Genomic DNA, 25,275 nt, shown 5'->3' with positions numbered 1-25,275 from the left:
AGAACAAAAAAAACCACAGCACAACTTCTATAGGGATATCAGGATAGTTATAGCAGTAAATCTGGCTTGATGTAAACGTGACTATTATCATATTTTCTCCTATTCCTGGGGAGACAGAAATGCAACCGATTTCTGTATGTTAATCTTGTATCCTGCTACCTTGCTGAATTCGTTTATCAGTTCTAGTAGTTTTTATGAATTTCACCTGATTTCCCTCAAATTACAAAGTTTCTTCCCCATATCACCAATTATAGCTTTGTGTATATAGACAGATGCCTTATATCTTGGTTTAGTTGTCTGAAATGGGGGAAGGGTTTTGGTTCAGTGTCTGGCATATAGTAGGTACTATATAAGGATATTTTTACTAATGTCTTTGCAGACAATTCAGTGACCCTGTCCCTTAGTCCTTGTGTCAGAGAAATAGCTATGCTTTTAGATTCCTTGATCTTTTCTATAGTACTTTCACACCCCTCTTGGTGATGACCACTTACTCTTTTTTCCCCCAAAGCAAGAACCAAACCCTGTTAAGTTTTCAGAAGTTTTAATGATCAAGTTTTGGGGAAGGGTGAGGAGGAGCCAATCTGTTAGCGAACTCTGGGAGTCACATGGTCACTTCGATGGAGGAACCTCCTTGATAATGGGGAGTCTGGTCACATCCCTCTTTAGCAGACACACACTGAGGACAGGGAGACATCTCTCCACACTTGCACAAACTTCACAGATTGTGGTGGGAGTCGATGGGCAAGGCTATAATATTTTTGGCCATTTACTGTTACCTGGAAGGGAAAATGGGTCAGAAATACAGTATGCCACCAAACAAACTTTCAGTCTTCCTTTCTACTTCTGCCCTAGTACACACACTATCCACTCAGAAAACCCCTATTCAAACTTCAAAACCCAGTAGATATGCTTCTTTTAATAGGCTAACTTTTGGGACTATTTTGGAGACTTGTTCTCTTTGTTTTCTGTATTTCTCTTATTCCTCCAGGGAGGTTCTACCACTCTCTGTTGCACGGTCTATATTTGCGTGGCCTTTCCTCTAGCTTAGAAGCTTCTCATGGCCAAGAACTGTGTCTCATGAATCTTGACTCCCTGTCTCTTGCACAGAGCATCACAGGCTAAGGGGTTGGTAAGTGTTCACTGAATGCATACACTTCAGTTCTGCAAACTTTGCTGCCATTTACTCTGATCACCCAGTTTTTTCTTTGAGTACCTTAGATTTGGGGTGACGGTGGTGAAGAATGAAACTCAAGTGGTCTTAAAGAGGTAGAATAGTACAGATGGTTTAAAAATAGGATATTATTTTAACAGCTTATAGACATACGAAAAGATGCTCTACCTCAGTCTTAAAAAATATTATTTTTTTTTGCCTAGCCATTTAAAAAGGGCAGAATATTTGAACATATTCTTTATTGGTGAGACTCTTCAGAAGCAGTCATTTTTTGGGTGTTAGTTTGTCATATTTAAAATTCATATGGTTTTTGAACCAGTTATTCCTCCAATGTAAGTATTGGGAGGTTGATAATGACAAAAGTGTCGTACAGAAACCTTACCGCAGCATCATTCTTGAGAGCAAAATATTGGAAACAACCTAAATGTGCATGAATAAGGGTCAAGTTAAATCATTTTTGGTAATCCTTCTATTGGAATGTTATGCAAACATTAAGTTATGAGACGTCATGGATCTAAGATATTTATTAATTAATTAATTTATTTTTGGCTGTGTTGGGTCTTCGTTTCTGTGCGTGGGCTTTCTCTAGTTGCGGCGAGCGGGGGCCACTCTTCATCGCAGTGCGCGGGCCTCTCACTGTCGGAGCCTCTCTTGCTGTGGAGCACAAGCTCCAGATGCGCAGGCTCAGTAGTTGTGGCTCACGGGCCTAGTTGCTCCGCAGCGTGTGGGATCTTCCCAGACCAGGGCTCGAACCCGTGTCCCCTGCATGAGCAGGCAGATTCTCAACCACTGCACCACCAGGGAAGCCCCTAAGATACATTCTTAGATCACAAATAAACTCTAGTCTTCATGGTGTGATATATAGAGAAACTCATGACACCTTTTCTTTAAAAAAAAAGTATATATATATATAAAATGGATAAAAGTATATATTTTTATCCATTAATAAAAGTATATACTTTCTTTATATATAAAGGGGTAGGTAGTTAGATGTACTTGTATAAGCATATATTGCCTCTGGAATGAGTGTAAAGAAACTAGTAACAGTTGTCCTGGTTTGAGAGTGAGAGAAAGACTTATATTGGATGGATTAAAATTATACATTTGCATATCTTAACTATTTAGTGACATGAAAATTCAAATAATAACAGCATAGGTAGAAATGATAACTATGGGTGAAGTCAGAGCAAATTCTCCACCTTGAGGGAAGTGGCAGGTAAGCTGATCTTGACCCTGGTTCGATTTGGGAAAAGACCTGAGGATGGCGGTACAAGCAGAGGGTGCTTTGTGATTAAAGGGGCAGGAGTAGTTATGGGAGATGGACCCTGAAGGACACTTGGGGCAAGGCCAGGGAGAGCTGTATCCTCCTCTGAGAGCTTGTAGAGGCCGTGGAATGGATGGTTCCTGGGTGCACTTACCTGGTACTCATTTTGCAGCACCGAGATGTGCAGTTCAAATGGTTGACCATCCACAAAGGGCATTCCAGAGGATGCCACCTCACAGTTCCAGCTCCCATTCTGACGGTTGTTTATCTTCACAGATATGCCAAAGTACACTTGGAAATGGAAGGCAACGTCTGAGTTCTCATCAGTCCCAGTGTGGAAATCCACCTGCATTTCTGGGTTCTTGCTGATGGGCAAGCACATAGCATGTTGAATAGGCCTCTTCTTGTGGGGGAACCCACATTTGGCATACACATACACATTCTTTCCCAATTCCTCCCTGGTAGAAGGAAGGCCTTCCTGGGGGATACTGTAATCCTTGTTCCTGTGGGCCTCCTTCAGCTTATCCTGCCCAGGATAGCAGGATGCCCTGTTCCTTGGCCCAAGATTCAAACTGAGCAGCAGTCACTGGCCTGGGGCTACTGGTTCTTTATCTGCTGGAAGTCCTATGCCCCTTGATGAAGAGCCAAAGCCCTGACCCCTTTTCCCAGACCCCAAGACCTGCCAACAGTTCTGCAACTGCAGGCATAATGCCTGGCACTGCAGGGGTCTCCAGGACCTGCATCTGCATTGTGCTACTGTTATGCTATTTCATGTTTTAACAGCACTCATACATGAAGCGACCTGCCCGCCCCATACTCTAATATCCTCACTTCTCCCTCACCTCCCCACCCATGGGCTATCGAGTACCCACCTGAAAGATAGGGCAGGTTTCCCTCTGATTGTCACTGAAGAACCAATAGACAAGGACACATGCCATGTGTACAGGACCTGCCATGGGGAAACAAGAGTGGATGAGGGGCAAGGCCAGGTGTGGGCTCCCCTCCTACAGCGGTTCCCAGGGGTGCAGCAGGTTACACATCAAAGAACGAACTCTGAGGGCCCCAATCTCCCCACTTCACGAGAGTCAGGTCCCTATGTCCTTGAAGAGATGAGAGGATCCTAGTTAAGAGCAAGGGTTCAAGAGCCAGGCTGCCTGGATTCGAATCCTGATTCTGCCCCTTACGAGCAGTGAGATCTTAGATCCATTACTTGAACTCTCCCTGCCTCAGTTTGCTTGGTACAAGGAGGATTATCAGAAATTCCCACTTCATAGGGTGTTCTCAGGAATAGATGACCAAAACCTTTAGCCTAATCACTGGCACGTGCAGGGTCCATACAGGGGCGACCTGTCAGAAGGGGGAGGACCCTTTCAGGAATACTGCCTGCAATTATTTTCTACCATCTGAAACTCTGAAGACAAGACTTGAGGATATAAAAATATGAAAGTGTAAAAATTCACTCCAGTGAAAAACATTTGTTTAAAGAGAGAGGGACGTAATAATGGAACAGGAAACCCCTGTGTGTGGGATGTAGATGTATATGCATTGGAATTATCAAGGGGAATGCATGTCCTTTCAAGAATGTATACAACATTGTTGAGAACACAGTCAGTACTTGTACAAAGGGTGTGGGACAGGAAAGTAATTGGGGAGAATCTACAAGTTGTTGACTGAACTCTGCTGTAAACTGTCTGGACTGAGGCTGAATGTGTTCCTTCCAGCTTCAGGTGATTTGATTCTCTGAAACCAAGTCTCCCAACAGCTTTCCCCTGGGGTCCAGGATCTGCTCACCCTCCTCCTGTGAGGCAATGGGAAGGGCCGACTTGGGGAGGATACCTGAGGTGGAGCGAGTGGTCACTGTGTGTGCACCCAGACTGGAGATGCAGCGCCCTACAGTCTGAGGTCACCTTCTCTCACTCTTCTTGAGAAGAGGCATGTAAGGAATCACTCCTTCTGCTCTCATTAATGCTCAGAGATGAGTTCTGGGTAACTCACAGGCCACAAGGCCACCACTTCTGCCAACCAGGATCCACATTGATACACATGGGAAGACCCACAGTCATTTAAACAGTCACTGCTGTGTAGGGGAGAACCCTCACATGCAGACAAATGCACACACATATTCACCGATCGACACCCAGTCACAGATTCTCACATACACACATTCACATATAGTCACACAAAGACATGCAGTTCATCATGTCACACATACCTCCCTACATTCTTACTCACCGTAACATGCACTGGTGTGCTGTAGTCACACACACAGAGCCATGAAGACAAATGCACAGCCTCACCTCCTTGCACTTCTGCACACACTCCCTCATCCCCTCCTCTGACTAAAGACGCTAGTGCCTTCTGCTAGAAGGCTATGTCTTCAGCCTTCTTGTTTGTTACTATTCCCAAAGTAAGAAAAAAATTAATAGCTATAAGAGGAGACCTTAAGACCATAAGGTTACAACTGTCAGCAGACACTGCTTTGAGAACAACTGGTGTCATCCTGAGTCGGACACAGTTCAGGAAATTCAGGTTCTCAGCAAAACAGGAATGGGTCTAAAATCACATCCACAGTGGCCGTCCAGCTCCATCTTGGATGCCTGAACCATGGTCACTCCATTTTGACTTTTAAATGCATTTTTGAAATGCGTTTTCGTGTTCGGTGGCCAAAGCAGATGTACAGTGGATGTTCAATAGGCCACAAAACAGGCCACTCTGGTCAGCATACAGTTCAAGTTATATCACGTAAGAGCCAGAATGACTTTGCCATCCCTCAGTAGGTGAAAAGTTCCTCTGTCATTTTCCCTTTTGTCTGCAAATCTTTGATAGAGCAAAATATTTGTCCCTCAATGCCAGGTCGGTTGCTGCTGGCCCTGGGTCCACCATGTCCTTTGGTGCTAGGCCTCCTTTTTCTTCATATATATGTTTGCCTAGTTATCCACATTGGGGGAAAACTAATCAGGCATAGGGAACAAGCTCAGAGATATGCTGATGGGGAAACATTTCATAGGCTATTCATTTTATAAATTATATCGAACTGTTGCACAAACATTGTACATGTGCTTTTAACAGCAGACCTAAAGCAAGCAGTGATACATGTCATGAGTAGTTATAGTCTTTGACAACTTCCCCAGAGAATTTTCTTTCCATCCTAAACATTAGGGGCATAGTATGGTTAGAGGTAAAGCAATAACTTTCAGTGTTGATAGGGAGACAAACATTTGGAAAACAGTTCAGTTAAATTAGTAGAATGGCTCTTAAAGGCTGGGTCCAGATTTTTGGGTCAGCTGCCTACCACTGCTGTTGCCTTTTTCTCATCCTAGTGTGGGTGTAATTTGGGGTCAGCAGTCCTTTCTGTAGACCAGTCCACTGTAGAGTCTCTTCTTACATGGGAAATATGAATTCAGGAGTCAGTTCCCTTCAGTTTCGCTGTGTGTGAGCTAGTTAAGAATACTTGGTATGGGTCCTTTTATCTAGGTTGGCGACAGTCCTTTAAGTGATACCTTTTCCAGGAATTCCCTGGCGGTCCAGCGGTTAGGACTCCGTGCTTCCACTGCTGGGGTCATGGGTTTGATCTCTAGTCGGGAAACTAAGATCCTGAATGCTATATGGTATGGCCAAAAAAGGAAAAAAGTCATAAATGATGCCTTTTCCAGTATGCATAATGTGGTTGCAGGTCATGAGGCATCTGATTTTTTTTTTTTTTTTTTGTGGTACGCGGGCCTCTCACTGTTGTGACCTCTCCCATTGCGGAGCACAGGCTCCAGACGCTCAGGCTCAGTGGCCATGGCTCACGGGCCCAGTCGCTCTGCGGCATGTGGGATCTTCCTGGACCGGGGCACGAACCCGCGTCCCCTGCATCGGCAGGCGGACTCTCAACCACTGCGCCATCAGGGAAGCCCGAGGCATCTGATTTTTATCCAAGGATAGATTGCTGTGATAAGCTTCAGAAAGAAACTTAGAGTGTCCTTTCAGTATTTCCATTACACTTTACAGTAATGTAACACAACACTAAGGAGCTACCTGGGAGGTGAGTCTTAGATACTAGACACAGACCTCAGACTTTCCTCGTGGTGCAGTGGTTAAGAATCTGCCTGGCAGTGCAGGGGACACAGGTTTGAGCCCTGGTCAGGGAAGATCGCACATGCGCGGAGCAGCTAACCCCATGCTCTACTGAGCCTGCGAGCCACAACTACTGAGCCTGAGCGCCACATCTACTGAATCCTGTGCACATAGAGCCGGTGCTCCACAACAAGAGAAGCCACCGCAATTAGAAGCCCACACACTGCAACAAAGAGTAGCCCCTGCTCACTGTAACTAGAGAAAGCCCTTGCAGCAACGAAGACCCAATGCAGCCAAAAATAAATAAATTAAATAAATTAATTTTTAAAAGACCCTATAAAAAATAAATAAATACAGACCTCAGTTAACAAAACTAGAATTTAATATCCACTGAAACATAATGTTCTTCTCTCTAAAATTACCCTCATTTTAATCAAATATAACCACATTAAGACGGATTGGTTTGAAAAATAAGTCTGGTTTCAATAAACTTGTCCTGATTTTCACATAAGTGTAGTTGATGACACAGGCTCTTTTAAATTAGCTGTGCTTTAACTTTTTTATGAGGAACCTCAGATTGTGCTCTTAAAAGGATTCTCAAGGCCAGAAAAGCCATGCCAAGGGCTTGCCACAGATTTTGCCTGCACTGTCTATAGATTTGGATGAATTCTTCGCTTCTTGAGGTCTTCACAATATCTTGAGATTCCTGCACCTGTCAGGAGGTGACCTTCCTTATTCACTCTGCTGGGAACCTAAGAGTTTCCAGTTTCTAAAGGGATCAATAAAGAGAAAAGACTGATCTTTCAACTCTGCTCACAAAGGTATAATTTACCAAGTTGCAGTGAATCATAATTAGCTTGAGGCTAAAGGTTTCCTTATATCTGGAAAACACAGATTAAAAGCCAGTAATAGGGCTTCCCTGGTGGCGCAGTGGTTAAGAATCTGCCTGCTAATGCAGGGAACACAGGTTCGAGCCCTGGTCCGGGAAGATCCCACATGCGGTGGAGCAACTAAGCCAATGCGCCACATCTACTGAGCCTGTGCTCTAGAACCCACGTGCCACGACTACTGAGGCCCGAGTGCCTAGAGCCCGTGCTCTGCAACAAGAGAAGCCACAGCAATGAGAAGCCCGCTCACCACAACAAAGAGTAGCCCCCCTCTCTGCAACTAGAGGGAGCCCTCGCGCAGCAACGAAGGCCCAACACAGTCAAAAATAAAATAAATTTATTTTTTAAAAAGCCAGTAATATTTAAGATAAAACCCATAAAATTACAACCATATTCACCACTTCACTCAGTCCTATGTAACTAATTCCTTTTTGTTAACAGTTTTATGAAGCCATCAGGGTTTCCATTAGAATTAATCAATTTCTTATCTAGTTCAGCAGTATTTTCTACAGTATATCATAAACCTGTATTTGTCAAAAATTCCTTTTTATGAACCTTGAGGACGAAGCTTTTTTGGGAAAAAAACAGTAAACAATAACTGTCTATAAATGACAAAAGACTTTAAAAGGCATACTTAAAGATCTGATTACAATGCAGTTGAAAAGAAACTTGGTTATTGCTGTGACATATAATATTTTAACTAGAGTTATGACTAATACCATTATACCAGGACATATAAGATTTTTAAAGAAATTTCGTATAAGTTCTAGAATGTATATAACATTTAACCATAGAGTATAACCTAAGAAGGCTTGTCACTCGTTGGACAATTCTTCCCATATACTTTAACATACCAAATAATCCTAGTGAGTTTAACATCTCTGTAAGAGATGCTTCAGGGTTCCTTTTTTTTTTTTTTAATTTTTGGCTGCGTTGGCTCTTCGTTGCTGTGCACGGGCTTTTCTCTAGCTGTGGAGAGTGGGGGCTACTCTTTGTTGCAGTGCACGGGCCTCTCATTGCGGCGACTTCTCTTGTTATGGAGCACAGGCTCTAGGTGCATGGGCTTCAGTAGTTGTGGCACACGGGCTCAGTAGTTGTGGCTGGGGGGCTCTAGAGCGCAGGCTCAGTAGTTGTGGCACACAGGCTTAGCTGCTCTGCGGCATCTTCCTAGACCAGGGCTCGAACCTGTGTCCCCTGCATTGACAGGCAGATTCCTAACCACTGTGCCACCAGGGAAAGTGCAAGGGCTCCTTTTTAAAAAACTGTACACAACTTTCTGTATCCAATTTGGTTTGTCCCTTATTTTCTTTCTTTTTTTTTTATTTTTTTGCCGTACGCGGGCCTCTCACTGTTGTGGCCTCTCCCGTTGTGGAGCACAGGCTCCGGACGCGCAGGCTCAGTGGCCATGGCTCACGGGCGCAGCCGCTCCGCGGCATGTGGGATCTTCCGGGACTGGGGCACAAACCCGTGTCCCTTGCATCGGCAGGCGGACTCTCGACCACTGCGCCACCAGGGAAGCCCATGTCCCTTATTTTCTTTCCCATTTAGAATAAGCAGCTTGAGGACCACATTACTTTTATTCCCTTTAACAAAATGCATTTCCATTCCTCATGCCTTCTTTTACTGAAAACACACATTTCTTACTTTCCTTGCCTACTGAAATGTTTCCCTTATTATTTCTAGTAGCTTCAATTTTACATTACAGTTTTAACTCTTAAAAACCTTAATGTCTAATGAAAACCAAAAAGCAAGCAGTTGTGAACATATTAGCATTTCCTGATTGGCAAACTTATGAACATATTCTATTACCTCTAGAAAGATGTATCTTTTCATCACATAACCTCTTTCCTCAGTGTGGTACTGATAAATGTGTGTCTATAAGTGCAACATCTTTCGTTTCTCTCTCGTTAAGTAGACAAAAGTAGTAAACTTAGACCTGTTGAGGAATTAATATTGCAGTATTTTATCCTATTTGAAATGATCTGGATATTCAGTGAACTCCCATTACTTAATTTAGCAAAACTCTAAAGTTTGAAGTTACCACCACCAACAACAGAAGTCTGGAGAGACTATTTCTAAGTAGACATTCCTAAAGTGTAATTATTCCCAAAGAGTTCACCCCATGAACTCTATCTTATTTACATTAACTTACTTAAACATTTCATCATATCCAGTTACTTTCCTTGTTGACAAATTTTAATAACAGGAATATCTTATTGATTTTCAGTAACCTAGGTATAATAAAAGTGTCATACTTAATCTTGATGACCCTAAAGGACATGTCTATATTAACTCAACCAACAAGCTTAAACTATCTTCAATACCAGACATTAACTTAATACTAAATATTTCCCAGATCATGTGAACTTGAAATGCATTTGGGTAGTTTCTTCTATATTTTTTGAGATTTTATATAAGTGCTTAATTGCCTTTTAAACCAAAAAAAATAGAGGTCATTTACCAATTAATTTTGATATAATACCATCCAAAGGTAAAGGACATATATCTATAATGTACACAGACATACATTCATATAGACACAGAGATCTCATAGTTTTCCTGGTTCAGTGTTTTTTTCTTTTAAAGATTTTTTTTTGATGTGGACCATTTTTAAAGCCTTTATTGAATTTTGTTACAATATTGTTTCTGTTTATGTTTTGGGTTTTTTTTTTTTTTTTTTTGGCTGCAAGGCATGTGGGATCTTAGCTCCCTGACCAGGGATTGAACCCACACCCCCTGCATTGGAAGGCGAAGCCTTAACCACTGGGCTACCAGAGAAGTCTCCCTGCTTCAGTTTTTTAAAAAGCCTCTTTCACCCTTTTTTTCCTCCAGTCTCAGGAATTGGAGATGGTCAAATAAGATGAGTTCCTGAGAGCCCTGGTAGAATATTTATATCTCAGAGGCACAGGAAGAGAAATGCAGGTTCCTCCTAGAAGCCAAGTTTTTAAACTGCATATGCAAAAACCAGTTTTAGGACATCAGAAGGGCCCCACGTTGGCCATTTTAAGGGCAAGATTTCCTTTAGTTGTGCATATAGCCAATTTAGTTTAAACAAATAACAGTAATAGATAATAATACACATCACTCATTCACATTCACAGGCCTCATTTTCAGATGAACTTACTGGCTCTGAATCACACCCAAGGCCAAATTTAAGCTATCAGTTTCCAGGAGTATCTAGACCACATTCAAATTACCGGGACTCTATAATGAAGGTCAAAACCAGGGTCCTCTAACAAGGGTCACTACCAGGAGTGTCTCTGAGAATGATTAATCCTTTAACTTCCTTTCTCTCCTACCCGTGGGGTCCCCCTGCAACAGGACCTCCTAATGAGGGTCAACAAACCAGGGCCCTGACGAAATAAAAATTTATATTTAAAGGCAGGTCAAGAAAATGTAAACATGGGGCTTCCCTGGTGGCGCAAGTGGTTGAGAGTCCACCTGCCGATGCAGTGAGACACGGGTTCGTGCCCCGGTCCGGGAAGATCCCACATGCTGCTGAGCGGCTGGGCTCATGAGCCATGGCCGCTGAGCCTGCATGTCCGGAGCCTGTGCTCTGCACGGGAGAGGCCACAACAGTGAGAGGCTGCGTACCGCAAAAAAAAAAAAGAAAGAAAATGTAAACATGAAAGGTGTCCATTTGGGCCTCTTCCCTCTTTCCCTAATGTGCAGTGTGCCTCTGCATTACAAATTAATCAGAGCTTGTCAAAGATGGGAGTGCCTACCGGACCATAAAGAGTTTTTTCCCCTTTATTCTGATGCTAGCAATGTAACTTCTTAAAAGAAATATCGTTCTTTCCCATCTCAGCAGGGCGTTATGGTGACTTGTTGCTTGCTTTGTAAGTGTTTACCTGGACTGTGTATCCTTGGTGAACTTTATGTAAAATATCAATATGCCATTTTGACTGTACTATCCTTGTTAGAAAATATGTATGAGTGTGCCTTCAACTTCTAACAGGTGGAACAAGTTCTGAGTGCTTTCTGAGAGTCTGACTCCTGGTTGTAATTCTCAGTTTGGCTGAGAGAAGTCCCTGCACCCCTTACAAAAACTTTTAAATAAATTTCCATTGACATATTCTTGGAATAGTTGGCAGGATATTAAAGACACCCACTGGAGCCACACTAGAGTCTACCCTGAACAGTGCTTGGTACTAGCTTGGTGCCCTTTGAGCTCCACCCACTTCCTGGTATTCCTCAGGCGCTTTGCTGATTTCTCCTAATATCCAGACATCATTGCTTTATTTACTTATAAGACTTTTTTTTTTAGATGTTGGTAGGAGTTTATTAATTAATTAATTTATTTTTGCTGTGTTGGGTCTTCGTTTCTTTGTGAGGGCTTTCTCTAATTGTGGCAAGTGGGGGGCCACTCTCATCGCGGTGCGCGGGCCTCTTACTATCGCGGCCTCTCGTTGTGTAGCACAGGCTCCAGACGCGCAGGCTCAGTAGTTGTGGCTCACGGGCCTAGTTGCTCTGCGGCATGTGGGCTTCCTCCCAGACCAGGGCTCGCACCTGTGTCCCCTGCATTAGCAGGCAGATTCTCAACCACTGCACCACCAGGGAAGCCCCAGACATCATTACTTTAAATGATGTCCTGAATTTTATTTGAGCTGTTTTTCTTGGGACTTGGAGTAAACTAGGTTGGCTGGCCTTTGTAAAAATTCGGCTTATATTGGAAAGATTTTATAGATATTTTCTGAACAAACTGTTTGCTAGTGAAATTAGAGGCTGAGCCTGCACAGCTCCTAAGGGACTTTTGCTCCTTCCGGCACAGGGCATTCTCAGGTGACTGAGAACTTGGCAGAGGTGTCTGAGGATCAGTCCTTGTGACGTGCAGCCATCCCACAGGGGATCCTTCTACAGTCATTAGTAAATTCTGCTTGATGGAGGTGCATGATGGGCTGATCACCTAGAGCTCAAGCAAGCCACGGCAGTTTCAGTCTGTCAGAGGAGAAAGCGAGACAGGTAGGAGAGTCAAACCCTCCCAAGGGTTAAGCCCTTGGGGAAATAGACTCAGAAGTAGCACACATTTAATCCATCACACCGCCCTTAGAAAGTTGTTCAGATCATATGCAAATTAGGTTATGAAATTAATAATGGGAAACTGTGCTCAAAGGCCAAAGTGCTCCACGATGAAGGATCACTTCCTGGAACTCTGCCTGGCTTCATGTACAACTCGAAGGAAGCCAATGCTTGTAAGCACTTCTCTAACTCTTAAATGGCCAGGATGGAGCTCTTTTGACATTCCAAAACTGTAGAGAAAGTTGGGTTGATAAAACATTTTTTCAAAATTTGAGCCTGAGAGAGCACAAGTCTTCCAAGGAGAAGACTTAAAGTTATAACTGTTATCATGTTCTTGAAATGTAAACACAGCCCACATCACCTGAGACTGCAGCCTTGGCAGAATTAGTATAAACCTAAAATTGAAAGAAAAAAGGTAAAAGAGGACTTTTTTTTCCTGGTACGCGGGCCTGTCACTGCTGTGGCCTCTCCCGTTGCGGAGCACAGGCTCCGGACGTGCAGGCTCAGTGGCCATGGCTCATGGGCCCAGCCGCTCCACGGCATGCGGGATCCTCCCTGGACCGGGGCACGAACCCGCGTCCCCTGCATTGGCAGGCAGACTCTCAACCACTGCGCCACCAGGGAAGCCCCAAGAGGACTTTTTAACTCAAGCAGGAAAGCCATGAGATCTGTCTGTTTTTATCTGGATGTCTGTCTATCTTGTACATTGTAAATATGACATGTCCCTACCTCCAGATGGTGTCATTAAAATTAATTTGTAAAAGAGCTTTATTTAATTGACTTAAACATGGGTACTTACAATAAAATATTTCTAAATGTAACAAACTATCCCAAGTTTTTTAAAGTATCATGTTGATCTAGGATTAATCTTTTTTTTAAAATTTGCATTGGATAGGATTAATCTTTAATGAATGAAAACAAGTTTAGGGATTTCCCTGGTAGTCCAGCGGTTAAGACTATGTGCTCCCGACACAAGGGGCCCGGGTTCGATCCCTAGTCAGGGAACTAGATCCTGCATGCATGCCGCATCTGGGAGCCTGCATGCTGCAACTGAGTCCCATGCCACAACTAAAAAAAGATCCCACATGCTGCAACTAAACAAAAAAAGATCCCGCATGCTGCAACTAAAGATCCTGCATGCAGAACACTCTATGACATAAATCACAGCAAGATCCTTTTTGACCCACCTCCTAGAGAAATGGAAATAAAACCAAAAATAAACAAATGGAACCTAATGAAGCTTAAAACCTTTTGCACAGCAAAGGAAACCATAAGACGAAAAGACAACCTTCAGAATGGGAGAAAATATTTGCAAATGAAGCAACTGACAAAGGATTAATCTCCAAAATTTACAAGCAGCTCATGCAGCTCAACATTAAAAAAACAAAACAACCCAATCCAAAAATGGGCAGAAGGCCTAAATAGACATTTCTCCAGAGCAGATATAGATTGCCAACAGACACATGAAAGAATGCTCAACATCCTTAATCCTTAGAGAAATGCAAATCAAAACTACAATGAGATATCATCTCACACCAGTCAGAATGGCCATCATCAAAAAAATCTAGAAACAATAAATGCTGGAGAGGTGTGGAGAAAAGGGAACCCTCTTGCACTGTTGGTGGGAATGTAAATTGATACAGCCACTATGGAGAACAATATGGTCGTTCCTTAAAAAACTAAAATAGAACTACTATATGACCCAGCAATCCCACTACTGGGCATGTACCCTGTCCGCTTTTTTTTGTTTGTTTTTTGCGGTACGCGGGCCTCTCGCTGTTGTGGCCTCTCCCGCCTCGGAGCAACAGGCTCCGGACGCGCAGGCTCAGTGGCCATGGTTCACGGGCGCAGCCGCTCCGCGGCACGTGGGATCCTTCTGGACCGGGGCACGAACCCCGTCCCCCTGCATTGGCAGGCGGGACCCTCAACCACTGCGCCACCAGGGAAGCCCCCCTTTCCGCTTTTTAATCGGGTTGTTTGTTTTCTTGTTGTTGTTGAGTTGTAGGAGTTCTTTATATACTTTGGATATTAACCCCTTACCAGATATATCATTTGCAAATATCTTTTCCCATTTTGGTAGGTTATCTTTTAATTTTGTTGATGGTTTCCTTACTGTGCAGAAGCTTTTTAGTTTGATGTAGTTCCATTTGTTTTATTTTTGCTTTTGTTCCCTCCTGGCAGGTGACATATCTAGAAAGATTATTGCTAAGACATGTCAATCATTGGTACTGGCTATCTTTTCTTCTAGGGGTGTTATGGTTTCAGGTCTTAGAGTCAAGTATTTAATCGATTTTGAGTTGATTTTTGTGTATGGTATGAGGTAATTGTTTTTTTTTTATTTTTTGCACGTGGCTGTTCAATTTTTCCAATGTTTATTGAAGAGAGTATCCTTTCTCCATTGTATGTTCTTTGCTCCTTTGTCATAAATTCATTATCCGTATATGTGTGGATTCTTTTGGGGCTCTCAATTCTGTTCCATTGATTATGTATCTGTTTTTCTGCCAATACCATGTGGTTTTGATTACCGTGTTTTTCTGCCAGTAGTACCATGGCTTTTTAATATAGTTTGAAACCAGAGAGTATGATCTTCACTTTTTGTTTCCTTTTTCTCAGGATTGCTTTGGCTTTTGGGGTCTTTTGTGGGTCCATATAAATTTTAGAATTTTTTGTTCTATTTGTAAAAAATGTCTTTGAGATTTTGATAGGGATTGCATTGAGTATGTAAATTGTATAGGTAATATGGACATTTTAACAATGTTATTTCTTCCAATCCATGAACATGGGCTATGTTTCCATTTATTTGTGTCTTGTTCAATTTCTTTCAATGTATAGTTTTCAGCGTACAGGTCTTTCACCTCCTTGGTTAAATTTATTCCTGTCTTGGTTGTGATTGTAAAGGCAATTGCTTTCTCTCTCTCTTTCTTTCTTTCTTTTATTTTTTGGCCATGATGCACAGCATTGAACTCGTCCCCCTGCAATGGAAGTGCAGCGTCCCTAACCCACTGGACTGCAGGGAATTCCCTGCAATTTCTTTCTTAATTTTCTCTTTCTGCTAGCTCATTTTTAGCATATAGAAATGCAACATATTTTTGTCTGTTGATTTTGTACCCTGCAACTTTACTGTATTCATTTATAATTTCTAATAATTTTTGATGGAGTCGTTAGAGTTTTCTGTACATAAAATCATGACATCCAAAAATAGTGTCAGGGACTTCCCTGGTGGTCCAGTGGTTAAAAATCTGCTTTCCAATGCACGGGACGCGGGTTCGATCCCTGGTTGGGGAACTAAGATCCCACATACTGTGAGGCAACTGCGCCTGCGTGCTGCAACTACTACTGAGCCCGCACACTCTGGAGCCCGTGTACCACAGCTAGGGAGAAGCCCACATACTGCAACCAGGGAGAAGCCTGCGTGTCGCAACGAAAGATCCTGTATGCCACAACGAAGATCCTACATGCCGCAACTAAGATCCGATGCAGCCAAATAAATAAATATTAAAAAAAAAACAAAAACAAAAAACCAAGCAACAAAAAGCAAAACAAAACCAGTGTCAGTTTTCTTTTTTCCTTTCCAATTTGGATGCCGTTTTTTCTTTGTCTTGCCTAATTGCTCTGGCTAGGACTTCCAGTATTATGTATAATAGGAGTGGCAGAGTGGCATCTTTGTCTCGTTCCTGATTTTAGGGAGATAGCTTTCCTTGAGCATGATGTTTGCTGGGGTTTTTCATATGTGGCCTTTACTATTTTGAGGTGCGTTTCTTCTATACCCCAATTTATTGAGAGTTTTATCCTTATTGGGGGTTGAATCTTGGCAAAGACTTTTCTGTATCTATTGAGGATGATCACATGGTTTTTATCCTTTATTTTTTTAATGTGGGTGTATCACATTTATTGATATCTGGTTGTTGAACCATCCTTGCATCCCTGGAATACAGCCCACTTGACCATGGTGTATGATCCTGTAACATGTTTTATTCAGCCTTGCTAATATTTTGTTGAGGATTTTTTTTTGGCTGCACCACATGGCTTGTGGGATATTAGTTCCCCAACCGGGATTGAACCCGGCCCCGGCAGTGAAAGCGCTGGGTCCTAATCACTGGACTGCCAGGGAATTCCCTTGTTGAGGATCTTTACATCTATGTTCATAAGAAATAATGCCCTGAATTGTTTTTTGGTGTGTGTTGTCTTGTCTGGTGTTGGTATCAGTGTGACGTTGGCCAAAAAAAAGTGAGTTAGGAAGCGTTCTCTCCTCTTCATAATTTAGAAGAGTTTGAGAGGGATAGGTATTAAATTCGCTATCAGTTAGATTGCAGTATTCCTTGACTTTAAGTTTGGTTTCTGGAGAATTGGCATTTTCTTTTTGTGGTACAGTGTTACCATGGTTCTTCATGGCGCTTGATGAATTGTTGTTCTGCCTGTACTTTTGAAGTAGCAAACACTCTTCCTCTTGATTCTATCAATTCAACAAGTTAGAAATTAGAGGCTTTTCCAGTAGGTGGTGCTATAGCACACGTTTTTGGTTTCTCTTGCCTGCGATGCCTCTGGTTATAGAGAGTCAGCACTTTCCACCTTCCACTGTCTGTGTCAGAGGTGAGGCTCCATGCCCTGATTATGACTTCCTGTGCCTCCAAGGTTCTTGGTGCCTTGCAGATGCCAGTGTTATTGGTTTCAGTGTCTGGGACACTGGGATGGTGAGCTCTTCTGGGGTGGTGAACTCATAGCCTCTATCACTGTGAGGGGAGGGAGAGGATGAATGGGGAGCCTCTGCCATGTCCAGTGTTTTAAGGCTTGCAGGCTTCACTGCTATGGGTGGGAGACTCTTTACTGAACTCCACAATTCTACCAACTCTATTTCCACAAGCCTCATCCAGGTCCCCATCACCGCTCTCCAGGATTACTGTAATAGCCTTATGAGTAGTCTTTCTTATTTTGTCCAGTCCACCTACAGTCTGTTTTCCACACAGCAGCAGAGGAAATCCTTTTAACACATAAATGAGGGCTTCCCTCGTGGCACAGCAGTTAAGAATCCGCCTGCCAATTCAGGGGACACGGGTTCGAGCCCTGGTCCGGGAGGATCCCACATGCCACGGAGCAACTAAGCCCGTGCACCACAACTACTGAGCCTACACTCTAGAGCCCACGAGCCACAACTACTGAGCCCACGAGGCACAACTACTGAAGCCCACGTGCCTAGAGCCTGTGCTTCACAACAAGAGAAGCCACTACAATGAGAAGCCCGCACACTGCAACAAAGAGTAGCCCCCGCTCGCTGCAACTAGAGAAAAGCCCACGTGTAGCAACGAAGACCCAACGCAGCCAAAAATAAATAAATAAATAAATTTATAAAAAAACAAAAAAACATAAATGAGACCAGATCCCTCTCCTCTACCTTGGGCTCCCATCTCACTTAAAGCAAATGTCCTATGGTCTACTTTTCCATATCCCGAGTTCAAGTCCTGCCTCTCTCCCCCTTTACTCCAGTCATACTGTCATCCTTGCTGTTCCTCAAAACTTCACGTTGCCTTCTCACATTGTGGTCCATATTGGTAGCCGATCTCTCTGACTGGAAGTTCTTCCCCAAGATACACATGGCTCTTTTATTGACCTTATCCAAGCTTTTGCTCAAATCTCATCTCCTCAATGAGGACTACCTTAACTAGCCTATTTCAAATTAAGCCCTCTGTGGACTGCTCTGTTCCATTACTAACATCTTTTTTCTTAAGGGTTTTTAAAAATTTATTTTATTTATGTTATTTTTGGCTGCGTTGGATCTTCATTGCTGCGCGCAGGCTTTCTTTAGTTGCGGCGAGTGGGGACTACTCTTCGTTGCGGTGTGCGAGCTTCTCATTGTGGTGGCTTCTCTTGTTGTGGAGCCCAGGCTCTAGGCGTGTGGGCCTCAGTAATTGTGGTGCGCGGGCTCTAGAGCGCAAGCTCAGTAGTTGCGGTGCATGGGCTTAGCTGCTCCACGGCATGTGGGATCTTCCCGGACCATGGCTCGAACCCGTGGATTCGTAACCACTGTGTCACCAGGGAAGTCCACCAACATCTTTTTCAAGACATTTATCCCCTTCTGATACATTATATATTTTGCTTGTGTATTATATTTTAAAAGTTACTGCATATATTTTCCAACTGGAGTATAAGCTCCATGGAGCAAGATTTTTAACTGTTCTTTTCCATTTATGCAAATAGTACAAAGCCTGCTGCCAGTTAGTCACTCAATAAGCAATTGTCAAATGAATGGATAGATGGATGAATAGATAAATGATGGATGGATCCCTCTGATTGCTTTACTAACAACCCTTTGATTTGGGATTATGTCCATCAAATATTTTACATATAAGAATGGGTCTAGCAGAGGTTAAATTTCCTTAATAAGGTCCCACAGTGGCAGAGCTGGGACCCTTATCCAGGTGGTGTGTTCCTCCAAGTCTAGGGTGAATGGGGAAATTGCCAGCAAAGGCTCTGGAATAGATTTGATGTCAGAGGAAGAGTGAGTTGCATATAGCATGGGTCAGGCACCAATTTTATGAAGTAGGGTAGCCAGGGAGCTCTTCGTTGTAATTTTATCACTGTGGCTTATCAGTAGACACCTAGAACTGCACTTAGATTAAGCATATCAGCATCTCCAGTTAGAAGCTGCTTCTTATTATCACAGTGGACTTTGGGTAGTGTGGACTGAATACACTCTTGGAGTCAGAAATTTCAAAAGAATAGCAGGCAGGGCTCTATAGCCTGAGCAAAAGGATCAGGGGTGACCCACCTCCTAACAGCATTTATAGGGCACCTTCTCCAGACAGACTCGCACACAACAGTTTCAATAGGGAAGAAAGACCCAACTGGAGACTATGGAATCCTTGGTATAAAGGATGGGAAGAAGGAATCTGGCTATCTCTACTTCTTGTGCCAGGTCACCTGGGAACAAATCATTGAATGAATACTGGTAGAGGATGGGAAAGAGAATGTGTACATATGTGTGTCAGTGGGAATCGTTGGATTTGCATAATTGTCCTTTTGTATATTTTTTCTCTGGATTTGGAAGTGTTTGTATGTAATATGTGTATCTGTGCCTCTGAGCGCATGTCTGGACTCAGATTAATGTCTCTTTGTTGGAGGTCTGCTAATGTCTCTGAGCTGCAAGAGAAAACCATGTTATATGTCCTGATTCTCCCTGGGCAACAGTGTGGGAGAGAAAACACTGGCCTGTCACTCACCGATGTATCCATCTCTTCCATAGCCGAACCCCTACTGGCAGTCTGTTTCCCTTACTGTGGGTTATACGGTGAAGATCAAGGCAGATCTTCTGTGTCCCTCTGGGTGAGTAGATCCCAGTTTTTGTGTGATGGAGGGTGAAGCACAAGGGGAGAGTGTTAGCATTTTGGGGAACACTCATTGGAAACATTTTGGTCTTCTTTAATCACCAGAATGAGCTGAGGTGGCTCATGCAAAAGTGTGAGATTACACTGCAGGCGGGAATTTCCTTCCTCTGTGTGTGTGTGTGTGTGTGTGTGTGTGTGTGAGAGAGAGAGAGAGAGAGAGAGAGAGAGAGAGAGAGAAAGAGAGAGAGATGGCAAAGTAAGAAAGGTATATATTTTGAGAAAGAGGGTGGGGGGAAGGGAAAGGAGAGAGGGAGGGAGGGAGAGAGAGCGAGAGAAGGACTGTGTTTGTCCCTGAGGAGGTTGTTTTCTTCAGTAAAGGCCTGGATGAGGGAGCCATTCTCTTGTCTTTGCAGAAAGAACCCAGAATTTGTGGTGGATTTGTGCATGTGTCCTGAGAGAGGCAGCAACGTCGCATTCCGTTTCTGAGTCTACACGAACAACATGATGGTGATGAACAGCCTCCATGAAAGGGGGATGGGGAGAGGAAGAGATAGCTTCTTCTGACCCTTTTGTGCCAGGGAAGCCGTGGGCAGCCATTTGAGCTTTGACTTTTGGTGCTGGAGAATGAATACCAGGTGTGTGGGCCCTAAGGGTGAGGGGCGTGGAGCACCAAGGCTGTGGTGGGGCTGCTGTGGAGAAACAGAGTCCAACTCTGATCTGATCTGATCTGATGTCAACACACCTATTTTTTTGTTTTGTATTTTTTTTTTTTTTTTTTTTGCGGTACGTGGTCCTCTCATTGTTGTGGCCTCTCCCGTTGCGGAACACAGGCTCCGGACGCGGACGCGCAGGCTCAGCGACCATGACTCACGGGCCCAGTCGCTCCGTGGCATGTGGTATCTTCCCGGACTGGGCGGGGCATGAACCTGTGTCCCCGGCATCGGCAGGCGGACTCTCAACCACTGCGCCACCAGGGAAGCCTTGTTTTGTAGTTTTAATACATGTGCTTTCTATTTTTTAAACAAATTTAATTATTTTGGCTGAGTTGGGTCTTCGTTGCTGTGCGCGGGCTTCTCTAGCTGCAGCGAGCGGGGGCTACTCTTGTTGCAGTGCACGGGCTTCTCATTGCGGTGGCTTCTCTTGTTGCAGAGCACAGGCTCTAGGCGTGCGGGCTTCAGTAGTTGTGGCACTCGGGCTCAGTAGTTGTGGTTCGTGGGCTCTAGAGTGCAGGCTCAGTAGTTGTGGCACACGGGGTTAGTTGCTCTGTGGCATGTAGGATCTTCCTGGACCAGGGCTTGAACCCGTGTCCCCTGCACTGGCAAGTGGATTCTTAACCACTGTGCCACCAGGGAAGGCCACATGTGCTTTTTAAAAATTGAAGTTTAGTTGATTTACATTATTGTGTTAGTTTCAGGTATACAACAAGTGATTCAACTATATATTTCTATCTTCACTTACTTATTTTCAGATTATTTTCCATTATAGGTTATTAGAAGATATTGAATATAGTTACCTGTGCTATACAGTAAATCTTTGTTGCTTATCTACTTTACATCTAGTAGTTTCTATCTGTTATTCGCATATTGCTAATTTATGACCCCCCCCTTTTCCCCTTTGGTATCTGTAAGTTTGTTTTCTATGTCTGTGAGTCTGTTTCTATTTTGTATATAGATTCATTTCTATTGTATTTTAGATTCCACATAAAAATGATATCACGTTGGACTGGCCAAAAAGTTCGTTCGGGTTTTTCCGTGACATCCGTAACATATTGGTCTTTCTCTGATTTAACTTTACTGAGTATAATATTCTCTAGGTCCGTTCATGTTGCTACAAATGGCAATATTTCGTTCTTTTTTATGGCTGAGTGACATTCCATTTTATTTGTATGTGTGCATATATATACACACACACACATACACAGCACATCTTCTTAAGCCATCTTTAGCACACCAATTCGATATGTGCTGCCACGTCCTTTCCTCCTCATAGGGCTAAACCACAAAGTTGACCTCCCGGTCTGATGCTTATCTTGTCTTCACAAAAACGTGCCAGGTTTGTAGTTGCAGCTCAAACATCACATCTCTCAATCCCTACTGGCCACATCTCTTCCTTATCAAAGACACTCATGTCACAGGCCATTTCCCCCAGTCCTCCGTGCTTCGGGGCAGAAGACATATCTCCTATGCATTGAAAATCATTGAACACAACTTTTTGAGCACTACCACGTATGCTGTGCAAGCAGAGATTCAGAGCTGAATCCCATATGCCTCTTGCTCTCATGGACAATCAGGAATGTGGAGGGAGAAGTGCAGGCCCACTGTCATCAGGGTAAAGCAGGGATGGGGAGCTCTGGAGGCAAGGAAGTGGACACTGGGGGATGATTCCCTACAGCAGTGTCACGGCAGGATTTCCTGGAGAAGGAGATATTTGAACTGCTTTGCTTTTACGGAGTAAAAATGAAAAGAGGAAAGGGAAAGAGGAGGCCTCATTGTTCTGCACTCACAAGCAGTATATCTCTTTCCTTAGGTGTTTGTGAATAACAAGTCCACCTACGTCTTTGCCCACCGCCTGCCCTCACAGTCTGTAAAAACGCTGGAGGTGAAGGGAGATATTGTGCTTACTTCAGTGGAAGTGTGTTGAGGGGCAGAAGATCTTGCAATGAAAATATCCACCCCGTTATACTCTTCTATAATGTGCAGGATCAGAGCAGCTCCCAGAAGATGCCAGGGTATCCCCCTGTTGCCACACTTGTGCTAATGATAATAAAATCTTCCTAGTATGAACCAGGACTTGGTTCTTGCTCACAGGGAAGACATCAAGGGCAGATTTGGCACAAAGGAAAGTTGTCCCAAGTATGGATTGAGGAGTGTGGTTGGGAAGGGCCCAGGTGGCCAAAATCTCAAGTGCTGTCCCTGAAACAAAGACAGAGTGAGAGTGTCTCAGGATGTTATGAAGAAGGTGAACAGGTTTGGGGACGTGTAAGGGAGGGATACAACTTTGTATGTGAGCTTCTTTTCACTTGTTTATTCACCCACAAATAATTATTGGACCCAAGTATTAGTTGGGGTTCTCTAGAGAAACAAAACCAATAGGGTGTGAGTGTGTGTGTTTATACATGTGTGTACACACACATACATAATTGTATATATAAAGAGATTTTTTTATAAGGAATTGGTTTACATGATTATGGAGGCTGACAAGTCCCAAGATCTTCAGGGTGAGTCAGCAAGCTGCAGACCTAGGAGGGTCAATGATGTAGTTCCAGGGAATTCCCTGGTGGTCCAATGGTTAGGACTCCTCGCTTTCACTGCTGAGGGCGGGGGTTCAATCCCTGGTCCTGCAAGTTGCTCGGTGCTGCCAAAAATAAATAAATAATGTAGTTCCAGTCTGAAGTCATGAGGCCCAGGAAGAGGCAATGTTTCAGTTCCATTCTGAAGGCAGGAAAAATCCTCCCTGATTTTTGCCTAGCTGATCTAGGCAAGGTCAGCTGTTTTGTTCTCTTCAGGTCTTCAGGTGACTGGATGAAGTCCACCCACATTAGGGAGGGCAATCTGCCTTACTCAAGCCACCAGTTCAAATGTTAATCTCGTCCAGAAACATTCCCACAGACGCACTGAGAATAATATGTAACCAAAGTACCTTGGCACCCCATGGCCCAGTCAAGCTGACACTTAAATTTAACCATTACTACCTCTTACACTAATATACCTTTATACACAACAGATATTCCAGTATGAACCCTATGTGACGCTGAGAGGACCGGAGAATGATGTTATTGGCAAAAGGAACTTGATACTGATGAGTCGAGGATGAAATCAGCCCTAGAGGGATGTTTGAACTCAGGAGCTGAATGTCAGGTGTTCAGGCAGACATGACTTAAACCCTGGTACATGGCTTTCCTGGTTTCTGTCTCCTCTCACTTAGGAAGACCTAGAAGCTTTCCGGGGTTCTGAAGTGTGACCTAGAAGCTGGGCCCACATCCTTCCAGACCCCTCCAGACTGAGGTCCTCTGGAGACAGATAAACCACAGTCTCTGGACCTGATGAATTCCTAAGTTTCTGGGGACCCTGCATTCCCACAATTTCCCAGATGCTCCATACATAAAGGAAAGCTGGTTGCTTTTGTCATCTTCAGGCCCTCTGAGCATTCTTCCCTATTTCTGTACCTTAGGAATAAACAATCTGTAAAGGAAATTAAGAAACCAATTCTTAATAGAATTAAGAACCAATTCTTAATATGCTATTCTTAGAATAGCATAAAAAAGAATACAATCCTTAGGCGTAAATCTAACCAAGGAGGTGCAAGACTTCTACATTGAAAATGACAAAACACCGTTGAAAGAAATTACAGACAACCGACCTCAATAAACGAAAAGACATTCCATCTTCATGGGGTGGAAGATTTAATGTTGTTAGTATTATTAATAATTATAAATATTAATATAATTTTATATAATAATTTACTAATTATTATTTAATTTATTAATCATTTAATTATTATTAACAATTATTTAATTTACTAATTATTATTTAATAATTTATATATAATTTATAATTAATAATTATACATATTAATATAATTGATATTTATAATTAATAATTATAAATAGTGTTAAGGTAGCAATACTTTCCAGTGCAATTTGAAGATTCAGTGCAATCCCTATCAGAATGCTAGTGGCCTTTGTGTGCAGATATGGAAAAAGTGATCCTAAAATTCATATGGAAGTGAAAGGCAAACCAAAGGGCCAAAATATTCTGAAGAAAGAACAAAAGATTCAAACAACTCAATTTCAAAGCTTACTACAGAGTTACGCTAAGGGCTCTAAGGAAGAAGAACAGATGGGTAATATACGCAGAGAGATGGAAATTCTAAGAAAGAATAAAAAAGAAATGCTAGAGACTAAAAAAACTTACATAAATGAAGAATGCATTTGATGAGCCCATTAGTGGATTAGATATAGCTAAGAAGGAATCTCTGAGCTAGAGGATATGTCAATAGGAACTTCCAAAACTGAAAAACAAAGAGAAAAAGGACTGAAAGAAAGAAAAAACCCAGAACAGAATATCCAAAAACTGTGGGACAACTGCAAAAGGTATAATATATGCTTAATGGGAATACCAGAAGGAGAAGAGAGAAAGGAACAGAGGAAATATTTGAAGTAATAACGGCTGAGAATTTCCCCAGATTCATGTGAAACACCAAACTACAGATCCAGGAAGCTCAGAGAACACCTAGTGGGATAAATTCCTCCCCCAAACACCCCCAGAACAATAAAACAAAAGTCCTGTATCTAGGCACATCATTTTCATACTACAGAGAATCAAAGATAAAAAATTCTGAAAGAAGCCATAGGAAAAAAAACACCTATGGAGGAGCAAAGATAAGAATTACATCTAACTTCTCCTTAGAAACCATGCAAGCAAGAGGCAAGTGGAGTGAAATATTTAGTGTTGAGAGAAAATTGGTGCAACCACTATGGAAAGCAGTATGGAGTTTTCTCATAAAAAGGAAAATAGAAGTACCATAGGATCCAGCAATTCCACTTCTGGGTATTTA

General features: G+C 42.9%; 1 protein-coding gene and 1 pseudogene across 1 annotated transcript; one reads left to right on the top strand and one right to left on the bottom strand.

Moving 5' to 3' along the window:
• Positions 1 to 662: 662 nt before the first annotated feature.
• Positions 663 to 4,762, bottom strand: LOC116744108 (galectin-10-like). Its single transcript, XM_032613429.1, has 4 exons — positions 4,733 to 4,762; positions 3,308 to 3,384; positions 2,590 to 2,800; positions 663 to 776 (listed from the first exon to the last, which is right to left on the bottom strand). Exons 1-4 carry the CDS (start codon positions 4,760 to 4,762, stop codon positions 663 to 665), a joined length of 432 nt encoding a protein of 143 aa, XP_032469320.1.
• Positions 4,763 to 19,248: 14,486 nt separating this feature from the next.
• Positions 19,249 to 22,359, top strand: LOC116744107 (annotated as a pseudogene).
• The last annotated feature ends 2,916 nt before the right edge of the window (positions 22,360 to 25,275 follow it).

This window comes from Phocoena sinus, chromosome 19 (genome assembly GCF_008692025.1).
Source record: "Phocoena sinus isolate mPhoSin1 chromosome 19, mPhoSin1.pri, whole genome shotgun sequence".
In the NCBI taxonomy this organism is placed as follows: Eukaryota; Metazoa; Chordata; class Mammalia; order Artiodactyla; family Phocoenidae; genus Phocoena; species Phocoena sinus.
This window is presented reverse-complemented; position numbering and strand designations above follow the sequence as displayed.

Excerpts from the sequence above, each read along its gene's own strand:
- LOC116744108 (XM_032613429.1), bottom strand. The coding sequence starts at position 4,762 with ATGAGGGAGTGTGTGCAGAAGTGCAAGGAG. Across the intron at positions 3,385-4,732 it reads GTGTGCAGAAGTGCAAGGAG|GTCCTGTACACATGGCATGT; the intron begins GTGAGGCTGTGC and ends TCCCCATGGCAG. Across the intron at positions 2,801-3,307 it reads AAACCTGCCCTATCTTTCAG|CAAGAACCCAGAAATGCAGG; the intron begins GTGGGTACTCGA and ends CTTGCCCATCAG.